General features: G+C 55.3%; 1 protein-coding gene across 1 annotated transcript in view; it reads left to right on the top strand.

Moving 5' to 3' along the window:
* The window catches only part of CELSR1 (cadherin EGF LAG seven-pass G-type receptor 1), a 194,138-nt gene that overhangs the window by 175,383 nt on the left and 1,099 nt on the right, over nucleotides 1-17,656 (top strand). Inside the window, exons 29-36 of the mRNA XM_004380065.1 lie at nucleotides 8,510-8,684; nucleotides 13,444-13,556; nucleotides 13,975-14,054; nucleotides 14,715-14,841; nucleotides 15,459-15,584; nucleotides 15,882-15,976; nucleotides 16,229-16,332; nucleotides 17,070-17,237. Coding sequence (XP_004380122.1) covers nucleotides 8,510-8,684; nucleotides 13,444-13,556; nucleotides 13,975-14,054; nucleotides 14,715-14,841; nucleotides 15,459-15,584; nucleotides 15,882-15,976; nucleotides 16,229-16,332; nucleotides 17,070-17,237 — 988 coding nt within the window. The remainder of the gene's footprint in view (nucleotides 1-8,509; nucleotides 8,685-13,443; nucleotides 13,557-13,974; nucleotides 14,055-14,714; nucleotides 14,842-15,458; nucleotides 15,585-15,881; nucleotides 15,977-16,228; nucleotides 16,333-17,069; nucleotides 17,238-17,656) is intronic.

The following is a 17,656-nucleotide window of genomic DNA, read 5'->3' as shown; positions in this document are numbered from 1 at the left end:
GGTGGGGCTCATAGGGTGTGGTGGGGGCTCATAGGGTGTCGGGGGGGCTCATAGGGTGTGGTGGGGCCTTACAGGTTGTGAGAGGATCTCACGGGGTATGGTGGGGTCTCATGGGGTGTGGTGGGACTCACGGGGTGTGGTGGGGGCTCACAAGGTGTGGCAGGGCTCATGGGGTATCCAGCCACATATAAAGCAAATGAGTTTTATTTGAACAGGTGGTGGGAATCAGGCCCCCTTTTTCTTAGATGCCTGACTTGCTTCTTCTAAACTTCTAAGCCTCCAGCTGGGGAAGATCAGCTCCTTGGGAAGGTTGATTGAAGACTCACACATTGCCAAAGACATTGAGCGCCAGCCCCTGCAGCTGGTCCCCTCTTTTACACCCCTGGAAGTTGTTCCCCTTGAAGACCAGGCTTCTTAGTGTGAACCATAACCCTCCAATAATAACCATCTCATCTAGCCCTACGCTGGGGCTATGTTAGCCAGGGCACCGTGGTCCACCTCACCCAGCGCCCTACTGTGCCAGCTCCACTTTCAGGAACCTTCCCGGGACCACACAAGAGTCCTTCAGGCTATGGGCTTCTTTCCCAATTGAGGCTTGGAAAGGGATGACCGATATTTGATCGATAGCCAGCTGCTAAATTAACATAGGAGCTTTGGGAGTATTAAGCCTTTACCTTCAGTCACCATTCACATACTCAGTAGCTGTGCATTGAATGAACACCTACTGTGTGCATGGGTCTAGGGATGCCACAGGGGATGGAGCAGCCGGGGTCCCCACCCTCCTGGAGCTGGTGGCCTGGCAGAGTGACCTGTGTCTGAAGGAGATGCACAGCATGCTCAGGGAACACACCCTGGGGGTGGGAGCAGACCAGGGGGGACCGCAGTGGCTGCACCAGGAAGTCATACGTCACCTAATACTGAAAGCTGGACAGGAAGCAGCCCGGTGGTGGTTTCTGGGTTTGCAGGGGGCCAGGAACTGCAGAGACCAGAAAACATCCCGGGTGACGGGCCAGGAGAGGAAAGGAGTGGTGCGGAATCTTTCCTGCATGTGGCCTGCAGCTGCATTTAGAATTCAGAGAGGCAAACCCTGTCTTATCGCTTTAGAGTTCCGTCCATCTGTAGCGTGAGGAGCCCTGGTCTGTGGCAAAGGCAGACAGATGGCACCTGTTGGTGGAAAGGCAGTTTGTCCAAGCGGACACAAAGTCAGCTGACGGGCCACTTACAAGAGACATGCGTGAAGACCGGAAGTAGAGATGAGACATAAATACCAAACAGAATAAATACCAGGGTCTGTTATCCTTATCAAACAAAATCGGCTTTAAGATAAAAGGCAGTAGTAGGGATAGAGTTGCTATATAATGATAAAAGAATCTATTTATTGGGACGATACACACATTTAGAAATGTTTATGTAACTAATAAAGTGGACTCAGAATATACATATAGAAAGCACAAATTCCTTTAAAAAGTCAAGGGAAATTGATAAATAAGAATCAGAATGGAAATTTTAAAGACTGGAAAATAAGGAAAGTATCACATATCAAAATTTGTAGGATTTAATAAAAGCAGAACATAGAAGGAAATTTATGAGCTAAGTGGTGTAAGTTGAGTTTTCGAAAAAAGAACAATAGAATAAACCCAAAAAGGAGATAATAAAGAACAGAAATCAATGAAATAGAAAATAAAGAGACAAGAGAGGATCAATAAACAAAGCCAGGAGTTGTCTTTTTTTCTAAAACAACAAATTCCAGTGGGATTGATGAAGAGTAAAGAATGAAAGCACAAATAATATCGGAAGGGGAAAAGGAGACAGAATCACTTTGAGGAGCCCTGAGTGGTGCAGATGGTTAGCAAGCTTGGCTGTTAACCAAAAAGTTGGAGGTTTGAGCCCATGCAGAGGTGCCTCAGAAAAAAGGTGATCTACTCTGGGATGTGGGGACCATGGTCTCGGGGAACATCTAGCTCAATTGGCATAACATCGTTTATAAAGAAAATATTGGGGGGTCTTAAAAGCTTGTGAGCAGCCATCTAAGATACTCTGCTGGTCTCACCCCGTCTGGAGCAAGGGAGAATGAAGGAAAGCAAAAGCATAAGTGAAAGATTAGTCCAAAGGACTGATGGACCACAAGTACCACAGCCTCCAACAGACTGAGTCCAGCACAACTAGACGTTGCCCAGCTACCACCACCTACTGCTCTGACAGGGATCACAATAGAGGGTCCTGGACAGAGCTGGAGAAAAATGTAAAACAAAGTTCTAACTAAAAAAAAAAAAAGACCAGACTTGCTGGTCTGACAGACTGGAGAAACCTCCAGAGTGTGGCCCCCAGACAGCCTTTTAGCTCAGTAATGAAGTCACTCCTGAGGTTCACCCTTCAACCACAGATTAGACAGGCCCATAAAACAAAATGAGACTAAAGGAGCACACCAGCCCAGGGGCAAGGACTAGAAGGCAAGAGGGGACAGGAAATTTGGTAATAGGGAACCCAAGGGGAGAGTGTTGACATGTCGTGGGGTTGGTAACCAATGTCACAAAAGAATATGTGTACTGATTGTTTAATGAGAAGCTAGTTTGTTCTGTAAACCTCCATCTGAAGTACAATTAAAATAAAAATTTTTAAAAAAGTGATCTACTTCTGAAAAATCATCCCTTGTAAATCCTATGGAGCATAGTTTTAATCTGGCATACATGGGGATCACCATGAGTTGTAATCAGCGCAACACCAACTGGTTTTAATTGCTTTGAACAATTTTATGCTAATAAATTTGAAACTTAGGTAAAATGGATAAATTCCCAGAAAAATACAACACTTTTTCAAAACTAATTTAAAAGTGGAAAGCCTAAATAGTCCTATAACCAGTAAAGAATTTGCATCAATATATTAAAAATTATGACCAAGTTGGGTTTTTCTTAGGAATACGAGGGTGATTTAACATTGTAAAAATCTGTAAATGTCATTCACCTCACTAATAGATTTAAGGAGACAAAAAGCATGATTTTTTCAATGAGTGCATGACTTTTTTCCCATTCATGTTTAGAAAAGAAGGAATGGAGAGAGGGAGGCGAAAGCCTTTTACCAAACTAGGAGTAGGAGGGAACTTTGTAACTTAATAAAGGACAGCTATAGAAAACCCACGCTGACTTAAATAATGATGGGGAAATATTAGAAATATCCCCTTTAAAACTGGGTAAGACAAGGATGCTCGCTCCACCGCTTCTATTCATCCTTGTACAGGAGAGCCGATCCAGTGCAATAAACAAGAAAAATAAATGAAAGGCATATGGTTTGGAAAGGAAGAAACAAAGCTCTCATTTGTTGGTGATACAATGGACCTCACAGAAAAAAATCTAAAGCAATCTACAGACAAATTATGAGAAATAATTGGAGGGTTTAGCACAGTTGTTGTGATTGGGTGCCGTCAAGTCTATTCTAACTCAGCGACCCCATGTGACAGAGCAGAACTGCCCATAGGGTTTTCTAAGCTGTGATCTTTGTAGGAGCAGATCACCAGGTCTTTCTCCCTCAGAGCCATTGGGTGGGTTCGAACAACTGGCCTTTCAGTTAGCAGCCAAGTGCTTAACTGTTAGCGCCAGAATAGTTGACTATTATTGGAGATGTAATATATATAAAATTGGTTACATTTCTATGCACCGGCCATGAAGTGTTGGAAAATATAATTTAAAAATTGGAAAGTACTGAAATAGAGACAGTGGGAGTAGACAAGCTGTTAAATAAGTTGGATGGTGAACGGGAGGCGAGAAGTTATTGGCCGCAGCTAGTGGAGAGGTAGGGATTGGCAGAGCTTTTATAGGAAGAGAGAGATCTGAGCCTATGTGCATGCAAAGATGAAGGAGCCTGGGAGCAAGAGCAAGAGAGAGAGTGCAATAGCTGGATGATACAGGAGGGAGCGATGAAGGACAGATGAGGGATGGGAGGGAGGGACGTAGGAGGGACAGGAGGGAGGTCCTTGGGGAGAGAGGCAGGCACCACCTTCAGAGGCAGTGGTGGTGGCAGTGGCAGCACACATTCATGGTGACGGGGTGGAAGAGAAAAGCACAGGAGGAGGGAAGGAGGTTTGTGGCTTTGGCAGTCCCTGGCTGCTTGCAAATGATTTTCCATTTGTAACCTGAATGAGGTTTTCAAAATGCCTTTAAGGGTTACAGCGTCAGTGTGGGGAGTTGCAGGTAGGATTTGGGGAGTAGGAGGATGACCTTGATCTCACTGTTCCACATGCTCCCTGCAGGCTTCACATACATGCTTCATCTCGTGCTTCGGGCTCAGCAAGGCTGAGCAACCTGCCCAGGGCCCCACCAGTAGGGAGTAGGTGGTAGACATGCTGAACGGACGTCCATCCACTGGGAGGACAGCGCTGAAGCCCCCAGGCCTGGTGAGGGTTGCCTTTCCCTAACCTGCTGCAGGTCACTGTGTGTGTATGTGTGTGTGTGTGTGTGTGTGTGAGAGAGAGAGAGAGAGAGAGAGAAAGAGAGAGAGTTCATATGTCCGTCATGAAATAGTGACCCTAAGAGCCAGACCAGCTGACTGTCACACATGCATATGCAGTAACTCCAGGAAGTTCAAAAGCTGCTCTAACCTCACCCTGGTCACTCTCAATGTGAGTGATGGGCCATGACTCTCAGCAGCATCTTGCTGGGGGCAGTGGGCCAATTCAGTGCTCCCCCCACCTGCTGTTGGCATAGCAGCCATTGAGCATCACCACATTAAATCTTCCAAAGACCCAGATGCAGGGAACACTTCCCATCCCTGCCCTTATGGAGCCCACTTTGTAGACACAGGCATGAATGGTGGTACGTGAATGTCAAGTGTCAAAATGGCGCCATGGTGGTGGATGGGGAACTGTGCCTGGGTAAGGCAGGGGTCAAGGAAGGGCTGAGCAAGGCCACCCATTTGCCATCCAGTGGAAGGGTCCAGGACAAGTCAAGGACAGATTGGAGATTGGGTCATCCAGAGCCTAAGGGATAACACCAAGGCACACCATCTTCCTCACAGGCCATGGAATGCCATCAAGAGCCATGAACAGGTCTTCATTTTAGAGACAAGATCCTGGGAATGGGTGGGAGATAGGTGGAAATGACAGAGACCAGAGGTCAGAAAGCAGCCAAGATGATATATTCATAGCTCCGGTGGATGGAGCTGAAGCTCAGAACTGAGGTCAGGGCAGCAGATGTGATGAGAAAGGCAAGAGTCAGGACCAACCGGACATGGAGGGAGAAAGAAGAGGAGTTGGAGATGATTTTAACATCTCCACAGAGAAGAGTGGATGGGTGGCTGGATGGATAGGAGGAGGGATGGATGATAGGTAGATGGATGGATGATGGATGGATGGACGGATGGATGAGGAGGTCAGGATGTCCCTGATGGAGTTGAAAACAGGTGGAGTAACAAAGTTTGGGTGAGGTTGTACACACCCATTGGTGGGCTGCCGAAAGCGTGGGGCTTGAGTATGGGAAGACATCTGTTGGTACAGAAATAGTACTGTGGAATGGACAGGCCTGGGGAAAGGAAGTGGAATGAAAAGACAAAGGTGGAATTTTCCTGCTAGCTAGTGAAGGCCACATGCAGGCTTGAGCCCTTCCTCCTCATTTATTGTAGGTGGTGGGACCTCTCAGGACCCTCCTGAAGTGGCCAAACCCTACCGCATAGGTAAAGGCAGAATATAGCAGGCAAACAACCTTGAGAGGGCTCCACTGATGGACTTATTGACTTCTCAGCATTGACACTCAGGCTCTGGTGCTGGCACACAGAGGACAAACACTCAAGCATTTGTCAGTTGAGCGGGGTAGAACCTCCTTGCTGCCGTCTGGGGCGCTCCCTAAGACCAGGGCACTGGACTGCCCGGGCACTGGTGTGGGGGGCGCCTCCCCCACACTGACACCAGCAGGGGCGAGCTACGGCAGTGGAGGTCTCTCCACATGTACAGCCAGGTGCCCCTTCACTGCGTGCTTGTTCTTATCAGCGCATCAGGCAGGTGAAGGCTCTTGGTTGGAATCTGCACGATTAATTTCAAAGCCCTTTAAGTGTGTTTTGGAGTGGTTTGGATAGAGGGGAAAGTAGGGTCGGTGGCAAGCCGCTCCTTGCAAGCAAATACCACGTGTTCCTGCACATCTCGAGCGGTGACTCATATGCCCGCCTGGAGTGAGAGCTTTCCAGCAAGCCACGCACCAGTGAGCACCAAGAAGAGCACAAATGCGGAGAGCACACAATCCTGGGCCTTGGCGCCGCGCCTGGCCCTCATGGGCTTTCTGTAAACTCCCAGTCCTACCTCTGGGCGAGGCGTTTCATCTCCCAGATTACCGACAGGCTGAAATGATTTGTTGTGCATTAGTGCATTGCCTTTGTTCTTTTTCTGGGAAAGGTGGTACGTGGCGTGCAGCTGTCTGTGCATGCACAGCCCCATTAAATGGAAAGCGCATTGCTAACGCTTCTTTTTTCTTTTTTTAAAGGGTGGTTTTGTAGGTTTGCTTTTCACATTAGTTAAGGAAGCAAACCTTTTCGCCAGTCTTCCTCTTTCTCAATCAACCGTGATTTCCACCCAGGGTAGCCAGGGTGTTCGATGTGGGGTTTTCTCCCATGCCGCGCTCGCCCCTTGCAGCCAGGCTGGGCACTTCGCCCTCTGCTAAGTGCCAACTCCCTGTTTCCTGACCCTGTCTGGCATCCAAGGCCAAGGGCACGGCCTCGGCCATAACAGAAGTCTGTTTTATGGTCTGCTTTGATTCCTGTTTGTAATGCATTTGACGAATGTTAATGCTAGAATGGGTGGTGCAAACAGCTACGCACTGGACTACTAACGGAAAGGTTAGCAGTTCGAACCCACCCCGAGGCCTGGCATTCTGCTTCTGAACAATCACAGCCTAGAAAACCCTCTGGAGCAGTTCTACTCTGCACACATGGGGCCTCCATGAGTCGGAATCAACTTGAGGGTAACAGGTTAACGGGTTAATGCTAAAACGGTCCCCTCGCACGTCACACATCTCCAGGGTTTTAATTTCTGGAAAGTACCTGGCCTGTTGACGGCAACATGGGCATGCAGGCTTGACCTCCACAGCTCACCTGGTTCCCCAGACTCCACATGGCCTGGGCTTGGCAAAATGCATCCAGCATGTGGTCACAGTTGGGGGTGTCTCTTTTGTGAAGACACTGAACCCCCTGGGAGGTTGGACTGGACATGTTTGGGCAGGGCCCCACCTGGAGGGATTGGCCAGGGGCTCCTCTCTCCACCCTGACCTGTCAGGCTGCCTGGGACCCAGAAGCGAGCGTGCCCCCACCTCACAGCCGGGTAAATGATGAGATAGGGTCGTACAGGTGGGCATGCATGTCCCGCCAGCCTGTGGAGCCCTGGCCTAGGGAGCCTTTTCCAGAAGGACCCAGGGGAGGCTGCTCTGGGCCACATCACAATCTCTCTAAGTCCAAACCTAGAGCGTGTGGACAGGATTTGTGATGATGACCTGAGGCTGGACCCCCGCACCCCATGAACCCACAGCACCCCAGCCCTCCCCACCACTGCCATCACCCCGTTCTCCTGCCACATTCTCGTTCCAGTTTCTGGTCAACAGCAGCCTGTGGGAGATGGACGGGCCATGAGGGTCTGCAGCGTGGTCCACCAGCCTTCCGGAGAGCCCGGGGTGTGCCCCCAGCTGCTCTGTGGGAGCTGATTTCATCTTCCCGGGCACTGGGGCCACTGGTCAGCCCCACCTTGTTGGGGATAAAAAATAGAACATGTGATCTCGTTGTCGCTCCATCTTTGGTGGAAAATAGAAGTTTCTGTTAACTCAATGCAAAAAACAAACCAAACTGCTGCCTTCGAATCAATTCCGACTCACGGCGACCCTATAGAACAGAGTAGAACTGCCCCATAGGGTTTCCAGGGAGTGGCTGGTGGATTCGAACTGCCAGCCTTTTGGTTAACAGCTATAGTTCCTAACCACTGCACCACCAGGGCTCCAGCTCAGTGCAGGCGATGATTCATTCGTTCTTATTCGACAGCAAAGGTCCCAGAGCTGGGAGGTCCCCCTCCCTCCAGCCACACCCACTGTGCTGTGGAGACCAGGCGGGGTCAGCCGCACAGGCACAGACCGAGAGCCCTGGGGGCCTGCCAACCCAGCATGCCTGCCTCCACGATATTTTTTTAAATTTTAAATTAAATGCCAATGTGAAAAAATTGAGAACCATCCTACAGAAATCCAGTTTTCCAGCTTCTCTTGCACAAACTAGATGCTGTGTCCCCTCAAAACCCCAACGCCCAGACTACGTCCACTCATGGCAGTGGCCGGCTAAGGAGGGGTCCCTTGGCAGGGCCCGAGACCCTGTGATGGGCGGTGCCTGGCACCCCCCTGGGTGAACCAAATAGAAAGGACATCTGCCTTGATTTTTCCTCCTTCTGACATGGCAGATGGTCACGGTTGAAAGCGGCCCGTTTGGCCACTTCCCTCCCGGGGCCCCTGCCCACGTGGCCACTGTGGGCGCCACTGACCCGCCTGCCTCTCTGCCGCAGTTCGTGTGCACCGTCATCGCCATCCTCCTGCACTACGTCCACATGAGCACCTTCGCCTGGACCTTTGTGGAGAGCCTGCACGTCTACCGCATGCTGACCGAGGCCCGCAACATCAACTCGGGGCCCATGCGCTTCTACTACGTCGTGGGCTGGGGTGTCCCGGCCGTCATCACAGGTGAGTCCAGCGGGCCCGAGGGAGGGGCAGGAGTGGCCACTGCTCAGTGCAGCTCCACCTGTCATTGTTGACACAAGAACCCACGTCCCAGGGAAGCCAGCTCCGCAGTGGGCAGGAGACATCTGTCCTCCTCGCTTTTCTGTACCAGCTCCGATGCTTGACTGGCACCCGCAGCGGAGGCCTAGGCCCTGCTCTCCCGTCTGCACAGACAGTGCAATCGCTCAGTACTTTCTAGCACCTAACAGACAAAAATTCAGTGTCTGCCGGATGGATGGATGGATGGATGGATGATGGATGGGTAATGGATGGGATGATGGATGGATGGATAATGGATAGAAGGATGGATGATGGATGGATGGATGATGGATGGATGAATGGAGGGAGGAGGAACCGATGGATGAATGGAGGAAGGGAGGATGGATGGGTGGGTCTATGGATGGGTGAAGGTATTTATGTATGGGTGAGCAGATGAATAAATGGATGGGTGTGTGTATGTATGTATGTGTGGTTAGATGGATGGATGGATGGGTGGGTGAGTGGGTGGATGGATGGAGGAGGGATGGATGGATATGGATGGATGGAGGAAGGCAGGGTGAATGGGTGAGTGGGTGGATGGATGGATGGAGGAAGGCAGGGTGAATGGGTGAGTGGGATGGACGGATGGAGGAAGGCAGGGTGAATGGGTGAGTGGGAGGATGGATGGATGGAGGAAGGCAGGGTGAATGGGTGAGTGGGTGGATGGATGGATGGAGGAAGGCAGGGTGAATGGGTGAGTGGGTGGATGGATGGATGGAGGAAGGCAGGGTGAATGGGTGGATGGATGGATGGAGGAGGGGAGTATGGATGGTGGACGAATGAAGGGACAGAACAGCACTTCTTCCTTAGCACACTTCTTCCTAAATATCAGAAAGGGAACATTTGGTCTCTCCCGGGACAGATACGTACTCCCCACCACAAAAGGAAAAGCTTAACCCTCTTCTCCTCAGTAGTCCCTGTGTTTCAGGGGTCCAGACACAGAGCCCTCCATCCTTCCTGGAGGCCCTGGGTGGAGGTCTTGCTGCCCCAGGGCTCTGGCAAGCAGCCACCCTGGTCCAGTGGCAGGGTTGGCTTCAGGTCCATTCTGGCTCCCACAGTTGGCACCAGACTGGTGTCCTGACATCCTCACGGCCTGGTAGGCAGACGTGGCCTCTCCTCTCTAATAAGGACACCACTCACATTGAATTCGGACCCACCCTACTGTCACATCAACCTGACTCATAACATCTCCAAAGATCCTATTGCCCAATGAGGTCATGTTCACAGGTACCAGGGGTTAGGACTTCAACATACCTTTTTTGGGGACACAATTCAATTCATAACATGCCTCTAATATTATTTTCGCTTCTCTTTTTTAATTAGAAAATTAAGCTTAGAAACCAAATATCTCATTTTGTTTACTTCAGCTTCTATGAAGAGAAATGAAGAAGTAAAATCAAAATTACTTGCTAATTTTGTACACAGATTTAAACTTGTGCTGTGTGATTTTCCACGGTGCCAAGGAAGCTCAGATCTGTTCGTCCTAAGTCTATACCATCCCCATTTGGGGTGTTCGTAAAAGAGCACCCTCCACCTCCCCCCTCCCCGTCTCAAGGAGCTGGAGGAAGTGTCTGTAAACAGCAGGGAGGGGTGTCCCAGGCGACCCCTGTCTGCTTCCTGCACCTCAGGACTAGTGGGGGCACCCATCATCCCCGACACTTGGGAATGGGAAAGGGTTTGCCCTCGGCCACAGGCCACAGCTGAGGCCCCTTCTCAGGTTAGCCTCAGTCCCGGGTGGGTGCCCTGAGGGGCCATGGTCAGGGAGGGGGTCAGGCACATCTGAGGCCCTCGAAGCAGGGGCTGACCCCATGAGGTGGGCAGGAAAGGGCTCTGCAAGAGGGAATCGCAGAGGCCGCTTGGTTCTGGAAAAATCACACCTTGGAGGCCACAGGGGCGGCACCCCATGCCAGGCCCCCGACGGGAGAGTTCTGGGTCTTCAAGTCACAGTCACAGGCTCTGTCCCCGGAACGTGTGGGCGTGCCTTCAGCGGCATGTGCTACGGGCTGGACTTGGGGCTGGTGTTCGTGCATTCGCCTTAACTTTTCCTGGGCGGGAGACTCCTGAGGACAAAGGCTTCGGCTCCTGCCGCCCTGTCCCCAGCCAGGCACAGAGCCTGGCGCAAAAGGGCCCTGGATGGGTGGATGAGTGAACGCACTCACTCGCCCGTCCCGAGGGGCATTCGGGAAACCGAGGCCTGGGGTCCCAGAGGAGCTCAGACAAATGCCTTTCCACGTCCACTTCACAAATGCTCGCTGGCCCTGGGGTGGTCAGTGTGGGCACAGATGACACACAGCCCCCGCCGCACGCCGCTCTGCCTGCGGGGTGGGACAGGAGGGAGGACACAGCGGAGTGCCCCCACCAGGCCGGGTGGGCAGCGTCAGAAGAAAAAAACCAAACGAGGGAGACGTCCTCCGTCAGGTGACGTCTCCGTCCGAGTGTCAAGAGCACTTTTACGCGGAGCGGCTAAGGGTGCGGGTTTCCATCGCGTGTGTCCCCTGCCCCCCGAGATCTCTCACTTTCCACCCCAACCCGGGTAGAGACCCCTCCACATGCTGCCCATGTTGAGAGGCCACTGTCCCTTGAGGTGGCTTTGGAATCTGAATTCAGACTGTCCACTTTTCCCGCCTGCTGAAAGACCATTTTTTTCATCACTGAAGTCTCTTGCCAAAGGGCTTAAGTGACCCTGGGAAGGACAGGCTGAGGTGACAGTGTTGGCCAGTTGCAGCCGCCGGGTTGGGCCGGGACTCATCGGCACCAGGTCGGCCTTCTTCCTGACCCAACGCCCGCCCAGCCACCCAGGTGCTTCTCTCAGGTCCTTTGTACCCTGATGCCCAGACGGGGCCGTGGTTCCAGTTCCAGCCTCGGTCTCCCGGGGGCCCCGCCCTGTGTGGTCCCCAAGGCACCCCCCAGACAGGATGGAGCCCGTCCTCAGGGCCTACACAGGTGACTGAGGTCAGCACTGTGTCTGCAAAGTGGGGGCCTCTTGGGACCGCTCTGGCAGCCCTGTGCTGGGGCCATGGGAACCACTCCCCAGCTTCGGTGTTGCATCGGGGTGACCTGGGTAACAACAGAGCTTCCGTGGGCCCCGTTTGCCAGCACCTCCCATGACCCACCAGGCCTTGGCTGCCCAAATACTGCATGACACTCAATGAACGCCTTTATCCATTTGCTCACCCTCGAGGGCTTCTTTTATGCTAGGCTCCGTGCCAGGACAGGGCGGCACCCACAAAGCCTCTGTCCTCACAAGGCACCCCCCACGAGGGAAGACAAGCGTCAGCCACAGTGCACGAGGCTTAGGTGCATCCGTGAAACTGGCACTGAGGCGGGGCTCGGGAGCTTGGGGGGTAACGGCCCTCCCCCGGGGTAGGGGAGGCTGGAAGGCTTCCTGGAGGAAGTGCCTTTGGAGCTAGATCTGGCCACACTTGGGGTGAGCGTGGCGCATGCAGAGTCCTGAGCCTGGGGGCATGGAGGTGGAGCTGGAGCAGAGTGTCCCCACAGCCATTCCGTGCAGGGCCCCGAAGACCACCGAGACCACCGCGTCTTCTCCTCAGGCCGTGGGAACCACGGGAGGGTTTTAAGCAGCTTTGAGATTTGAAGGAGAGCCGCCAGGAGGCCGCGGAACAGCTCAGGCCAGAGTCGGGGGAGAACGGGGGCGGGGGAGCCAGAGCCGAGGAGGGCTGCGATGGGGGCAGGTCGCGCCTGCACTTGTTTCCCCAAACAAGGTCTGTGATGAAGGGGGCACCCCAGCATCATCGTGCAGACAACTCTGCACGGACAGCTGGTTACCAGGACAACCGCAGGGATTCCCACCACATCGCCCGGAGTGCCGTCTGCATGTACTTTCTCCTGGGGGGCTGGGTGTCGTGTGTGTGTGTGTGTGTGTGTGTGTGTGTGTGTGTGTGTGTGTGTGTGTGTGAGAGAGAGAGAGCATTGCATGTGTGTGTGTGTGCAAGTGTATCTGTGAACGTGTGAGGGTATGTGTAAGCACGTCTGTGTGTATGTGAGCATGTGTCTGTGTGAGCCTTGTGTGGGTGTGTGTGTCTCTGGGTGTGTGTGAGCGTGTGTGTGAGCCTTGTGTGTGTGTGTGAGCGTGTGTGTGTGTATCTGAGTGAGCATTGTCCCTCGGTGTGAGCACATGTGGGTGTGTGTGAGCATGTATGTGTGAGTATTGTCTGTGTATTGAGCACGTGTGCATGTGTGTGAATGTGTGTGTGTCTCTGCAGGGTGTGTGTGAGCATGTGTTATATGTGTATGTGTGCATGTGTCTGTGTGACCCTTGTGTGTGTGTGTGTGTGTGTGTGTGAGCATATGGTGTATGTGTGTATGTGTGAGCACGTGTGTGTGTGTCTGCGTGTATGTGCACACATTCTCACACACACAGCCTCCAGCTTGCTCAGTCTCCTCGTCCTGGCCTGCGTGGCCCCGAGCGCTCCCTGCCACCCCTCAGAACCCTGTCCTGCACCTCTATTCCTCTCTCATCTCTGCAGGGGCTCCCACAGGGCCGCCCTGCCCGCCTGCCCCCTGGGCCTGTGTGGGCCGCCCTGTGGTTGGACACCAGAGGGATCTTGCCTGGAGGGACCTGTGTGGGGTCCCTTGGTCTCGGACGTCCCTCCGAGGATGAGGCCTGGTCCCTGGACCCTGCCTCGGTGAGGACTCACTCTTTCCTCCTCCCTGCTGTGTCCAGGACTGGCGGTGGGCCTGGACCCCCAGGGCTACGGCAACCCCGACTTCTGCTGGCTGTCTCTGCGCGACGCTCTCATCTGGAGCTTCGCCGGGCCCATCGGGGCTGTGATAGTTGTGAGTGCCGGGGGTCCCTGCGACTTGGGGACATGGGAACCCAGGCCTCTGGGGGGACTCTTGGGGGCCTCAACCAGCCACTGTCACCTCAGGCCGTCCTGGGGCTGGGCAGGAAGGGGCAGGCCTGGCTGTAGTGATCACTGACACTGCCAGGTCCGTTCCCGGCCTCATCTTCAGATCCCCGTGTCCACCACCAGTCGGCCCTGCTCCCGGCCGGGGATGGCCATGCAGGCAGAGCTGGGCTGCCCCTCTGCCAGGGAAGCCCAGAGACAGCCTTGCCCACGGGGCCTCGGGACCCCAGGACAGCCCCCGGGACATGGGAGGGAAAGTCCTCGGGAGCACTGGGCTTTTCAAGGCTCCACTCAGAGCAAGACAAGGTGCCACTTAATTTCTTCTTTCTTTTTTTTTATCTCCCCAGATCAATGCAGTTATTTTTGTCCTGTCTGCCAAGGTTTCCTGCCAAAGAAAGCACCATTACTATGAGAGGAAGGGGGTCATGTAAGTTGGTGCAGAGCTTGACCGGCAGGGGTGGGCCTGGCCCAACACCCCGCAGCCCGTATGCGGTGAAGAGGGAGAGCCGAGTGGCCGGGAGGCCCTGGGCCCAGCCCAGCACCAGCCCCAGGGCGAGGCTTCTTAGCCCTCTCACCTGAGCCCATCAGCCCCTCCACCGTCTTCAGCCTCCCTGACCTGCTGAACGGCTCCTGGGGCTGCGCCCTTGTCCCAGCCCTCGACTGCCATTAACACATTCGGTCCCTCCACAACCCCATGAGGGTGTGCCGTGATCATCCCCCCCTTTTACAGATGGGGAAACTGAGGCCGAAGGGAGGGCGGGTGGGTGGTGGGAGGTTCCACAACCCCATGAGGGTGTGCCGTGATCATCCCCCCCTTTTACAGATGGGGAAACTGAGGCCGAAGGGAGGGCGGGTGGGTGGTGGGAGGTTCCACAACCCCATGAGGGTGTACCATCATCATCCCCCCCTTTTACAGATGGGGAAACTGAGGCCGAAGGGAGGGCGGGTGGGTGGTGGGAGGTTCCACAACCCCATGAGGGGATCACTGTTGTCACCCCCTTTTACAGACAAGGAAACTGAGGGCGGAGGGAGTGGGAGGGGGCTGGGTGGTGGGAGGGGGGAGGATGCTGAGTCACGCACCCCCCAGCTCCCTGCTGAGGACGGTCTTCCTGCTGCTGCTGCTCGTCGGCGCCACCTGGCTGTTGGGGCTGCTGGCCGTGAACCGCGACTCTCTGGCCTTTCACTACCTCTTCGCCGTCTTCAGCTGCTTACAGGTAGGCGTGGGACGGCGGGGCCCAGAGGGTCCCGGGGATCCAGGAGCTGTGTCCTCACCGCCCTAGGACAGGCGGGCTGCGCCGTGCCTGCGTCCTGGACGGCCTGATGTGTAGGGGGTGATGGCACAGCCCCCCACCATCTCACCACCCACACAGGAAGCCTGTCCCCAGCCTCCCAGGCCCCGTCCTTGTAACCCCCATGCCGGTCAGCGCAGCCCTCTGCTCGGCCAGCACAGGACTGTCCCTCCTCCCTGCTGTATCTGGGGACAGTGAACCGTGGCCGCTGTGTCCCTGGGTGGAGTGTTGGACATTCACATCCAAGGGCTCCCGGAGGTTGAGGGCCTGTGGGCTATGGAAGGGGGTCTCAGGAGGCTGTGGCTCCAGCGCCCTGGCCGCCCCGTCCGGCCCCTAGCTAAACGAAGCCCCTCTGGAGGGGAGGCCTGGAGTGGGCTTGGGGGCGTCTCTGGTCCACGCCGGCAGGGCTGGTCCTGCACTCACGGCCTCCACGCGTTGGGGGCTGTGCTGCGGCATCCTCGGGGCGCACGGTCCCGCGGCTCATGCTGCCTGGCTGCGTCTCCTGAGGCCGTGTGCCCTGACTGCCCCCTCCCGCTCTCCAGGGTCTCTTCGTCCTCTTGTTCCACTGCGTGTTCAACAGGGAAGTCCGGAAGCACGTGAAGGGGTTGCTCACCGGCAAGAAGCTGCACCCGGATGACTCAGCCACCACCAGGGCCACCCTGCTCACGGTAGGGACGCCAGGACACCGCCTGCGGGGCCGTAAGCCGAGATGTGCCCCCCTGAGGGAGGGCTGGCCACACATCCCGGCTGAATGCCCCTCGACATGGGGGCACCCCAGAACACTGGGGGCCGCCAGGCAAGGCCCCACGAGCCAGAAACAGTGGCTCTGAGGTGCGAGGCCATCCTCCCCCAGGTTGGTGGGGCGGGCGGTCAGGGGCTGGCATTTGGGGGTCTGCTGTGGTCACTTGGCTATCAAGGCCAGGCTGGTGCCCAGGCTCCGCCGACAACCAGCCGTCCCTCCCCAGCGTTCCCTCAACTGCAACAACACCCACAGTGAGGAACCCGACATGTACCGCACGACCCTAGGCGAGTCCACCGCCTCGCTGGACAGCACCCTCAGGTCAGGCATCTCCCTGGGGGTGGGGCGGGAGGCCTGTGCCACATGCCCCACGAGCTGGGGGTGCCTCGCTCTTGTCTGGCCGTTGCTGTCAGTCAGAACACAGATTGGAGCATTGCAGAGAACATTCCAGAACCCCAAGGGTCTTGCCCCCCGGCCCATGCAGAAGGTGCTCAGTGACGCCAGGTGCTAGCACCATCCATCCCTCCGAGCAGTGATGCTGAACCCCCCACTGAGCCCTCCCCTCCTCTCTAGGGACGAAGGCATCCAGAAGCTCGGCGTGTCCTCGGGGCTGGCACGGGGCAGCCACGGGGAGACAGATGCGCCCTTTGTCCACAGGAGCACCAAGAAGGCCCATGGTACGGTTCCCTGGAGGGGCTCCCGCAGCCTTGGAGAGTGGTCAGTGGCCACCGTCACTCTCCCTGGGTGTCTGAGCCTCCTGGTGCTGCTCTTCACAGCAATACCACAGGGGCTGGCTTTGAAGAACAGACTTTTATTTTCGCACAGTTCTGGAGGCTGGAAGTTGGAATTCAGGGCACGGGTCTAGGGGAGGTCCTTCTTGTTTATTTCAGCTCTAGCAGCTGCCGGCAGCCCTTGGCGTTCTGGCCTGGTAAATGCGTCTGCCTCCATCCTCATCAGATGGCACCCCTCCTCCCCCTGCGCGTTTGCTTATCTCTGTGTGTTCCTTATACCTCAGAAGTGATTAGGTCTAGGACCCACCCTGCACTGACATGGCCTTGTTAACATAACAGAGAAACGCTGTTCCCAAACGAGATCCCACCCACAGTATAAAAAACCAAAAAACCAAACCAGCTGCCGTCAAGTCAATTCCAACTCAGAGCGATTCCGACTCATAGCGACCTTACAGGACAGAGTAGAACTGCCCCATAGAGTTTCCCAGGAGCGGTTGGTGGATTTGAACTGCTGACCTTTTGGGCGTTAGGATTTACAACACCTATTTTTGGGGGACACAGTTCAGTCCATAACAGAGGGTCCACAGGGGCCTGGCTACCCCCAAAGGCCCCGGCTCAGGGGCTTCCTCCAGATATGGCTGGGACCCCCTGGGCCTGAGCCCTCGTCCCCCGTACCCCTGCAGGCTGTGACTCGGACTCGGACAGCGAGCTGTCCCTAGATGAGCAGAGCAGCTCCTATGCCTCATCTCACTCGTCGGACAGTGAGGACGAAGCCGTGGCGGCCGAGGACCAGTGGGACCCCGCCACGCCCCAGGCCCACGCCCCAGGTCCTGTCCACAGCACCCCCAGAGGTAAGCTGGCAGGCATGCAGGCTGCGGGGGGACCAGGCCTTTCCCGGCCACTGGGGTCGGCCGGGGGCTGGGTCACTGCCTCCTAGGATGTGTCTGGCAGAGCTGCAACAGCACAGCAGGCAGCTCGGGTGGGGGCCCCGGCCCCAGGAGGTCCTGCCCTCCCCCTGTCCATGGAGCACAGGTGGGGAGGGGGTCTTGCTCTCTGTGGGTCTTCGCTGCCAGGACAGGGGGTGGTGGGCAAAGCTGGCCCCACCCGGCTGCCCAGCGGGGAGCCCTGGTGAGGCTACAGGATGTTGGAGGTGAAGCGAGAGAGTCACAGCCACAGGCCCCCACGGTCAGGACCCTCCCTCGCAGGCCTCAGTTTCCACCCCAGTAGAGTGTGGCTCTGCCAGGCCTGGAGGACAGAGAATCGTGCTCAT

Source organism: Trichechus manatus, unplaced genomic scaffold, assembly GCF_000243295.1.
Source record: "Trichechus manatus latirostris isolate Lorelei unplaced genomic scaffold, TriManLat1.0 scaffold00069, whole genome shotgun sequence".
NCBI classification, from domain to species: Eukaryota; Metazoa; Chordata; class Mammalia; order Sirenia; family Trichechidae; genus Trichechus; species Trichechus manatus.
Note: the sequence above shows the minus strand (reverse complement) of the source record. Positions and strands in the feature narration are given on the sequence as shown.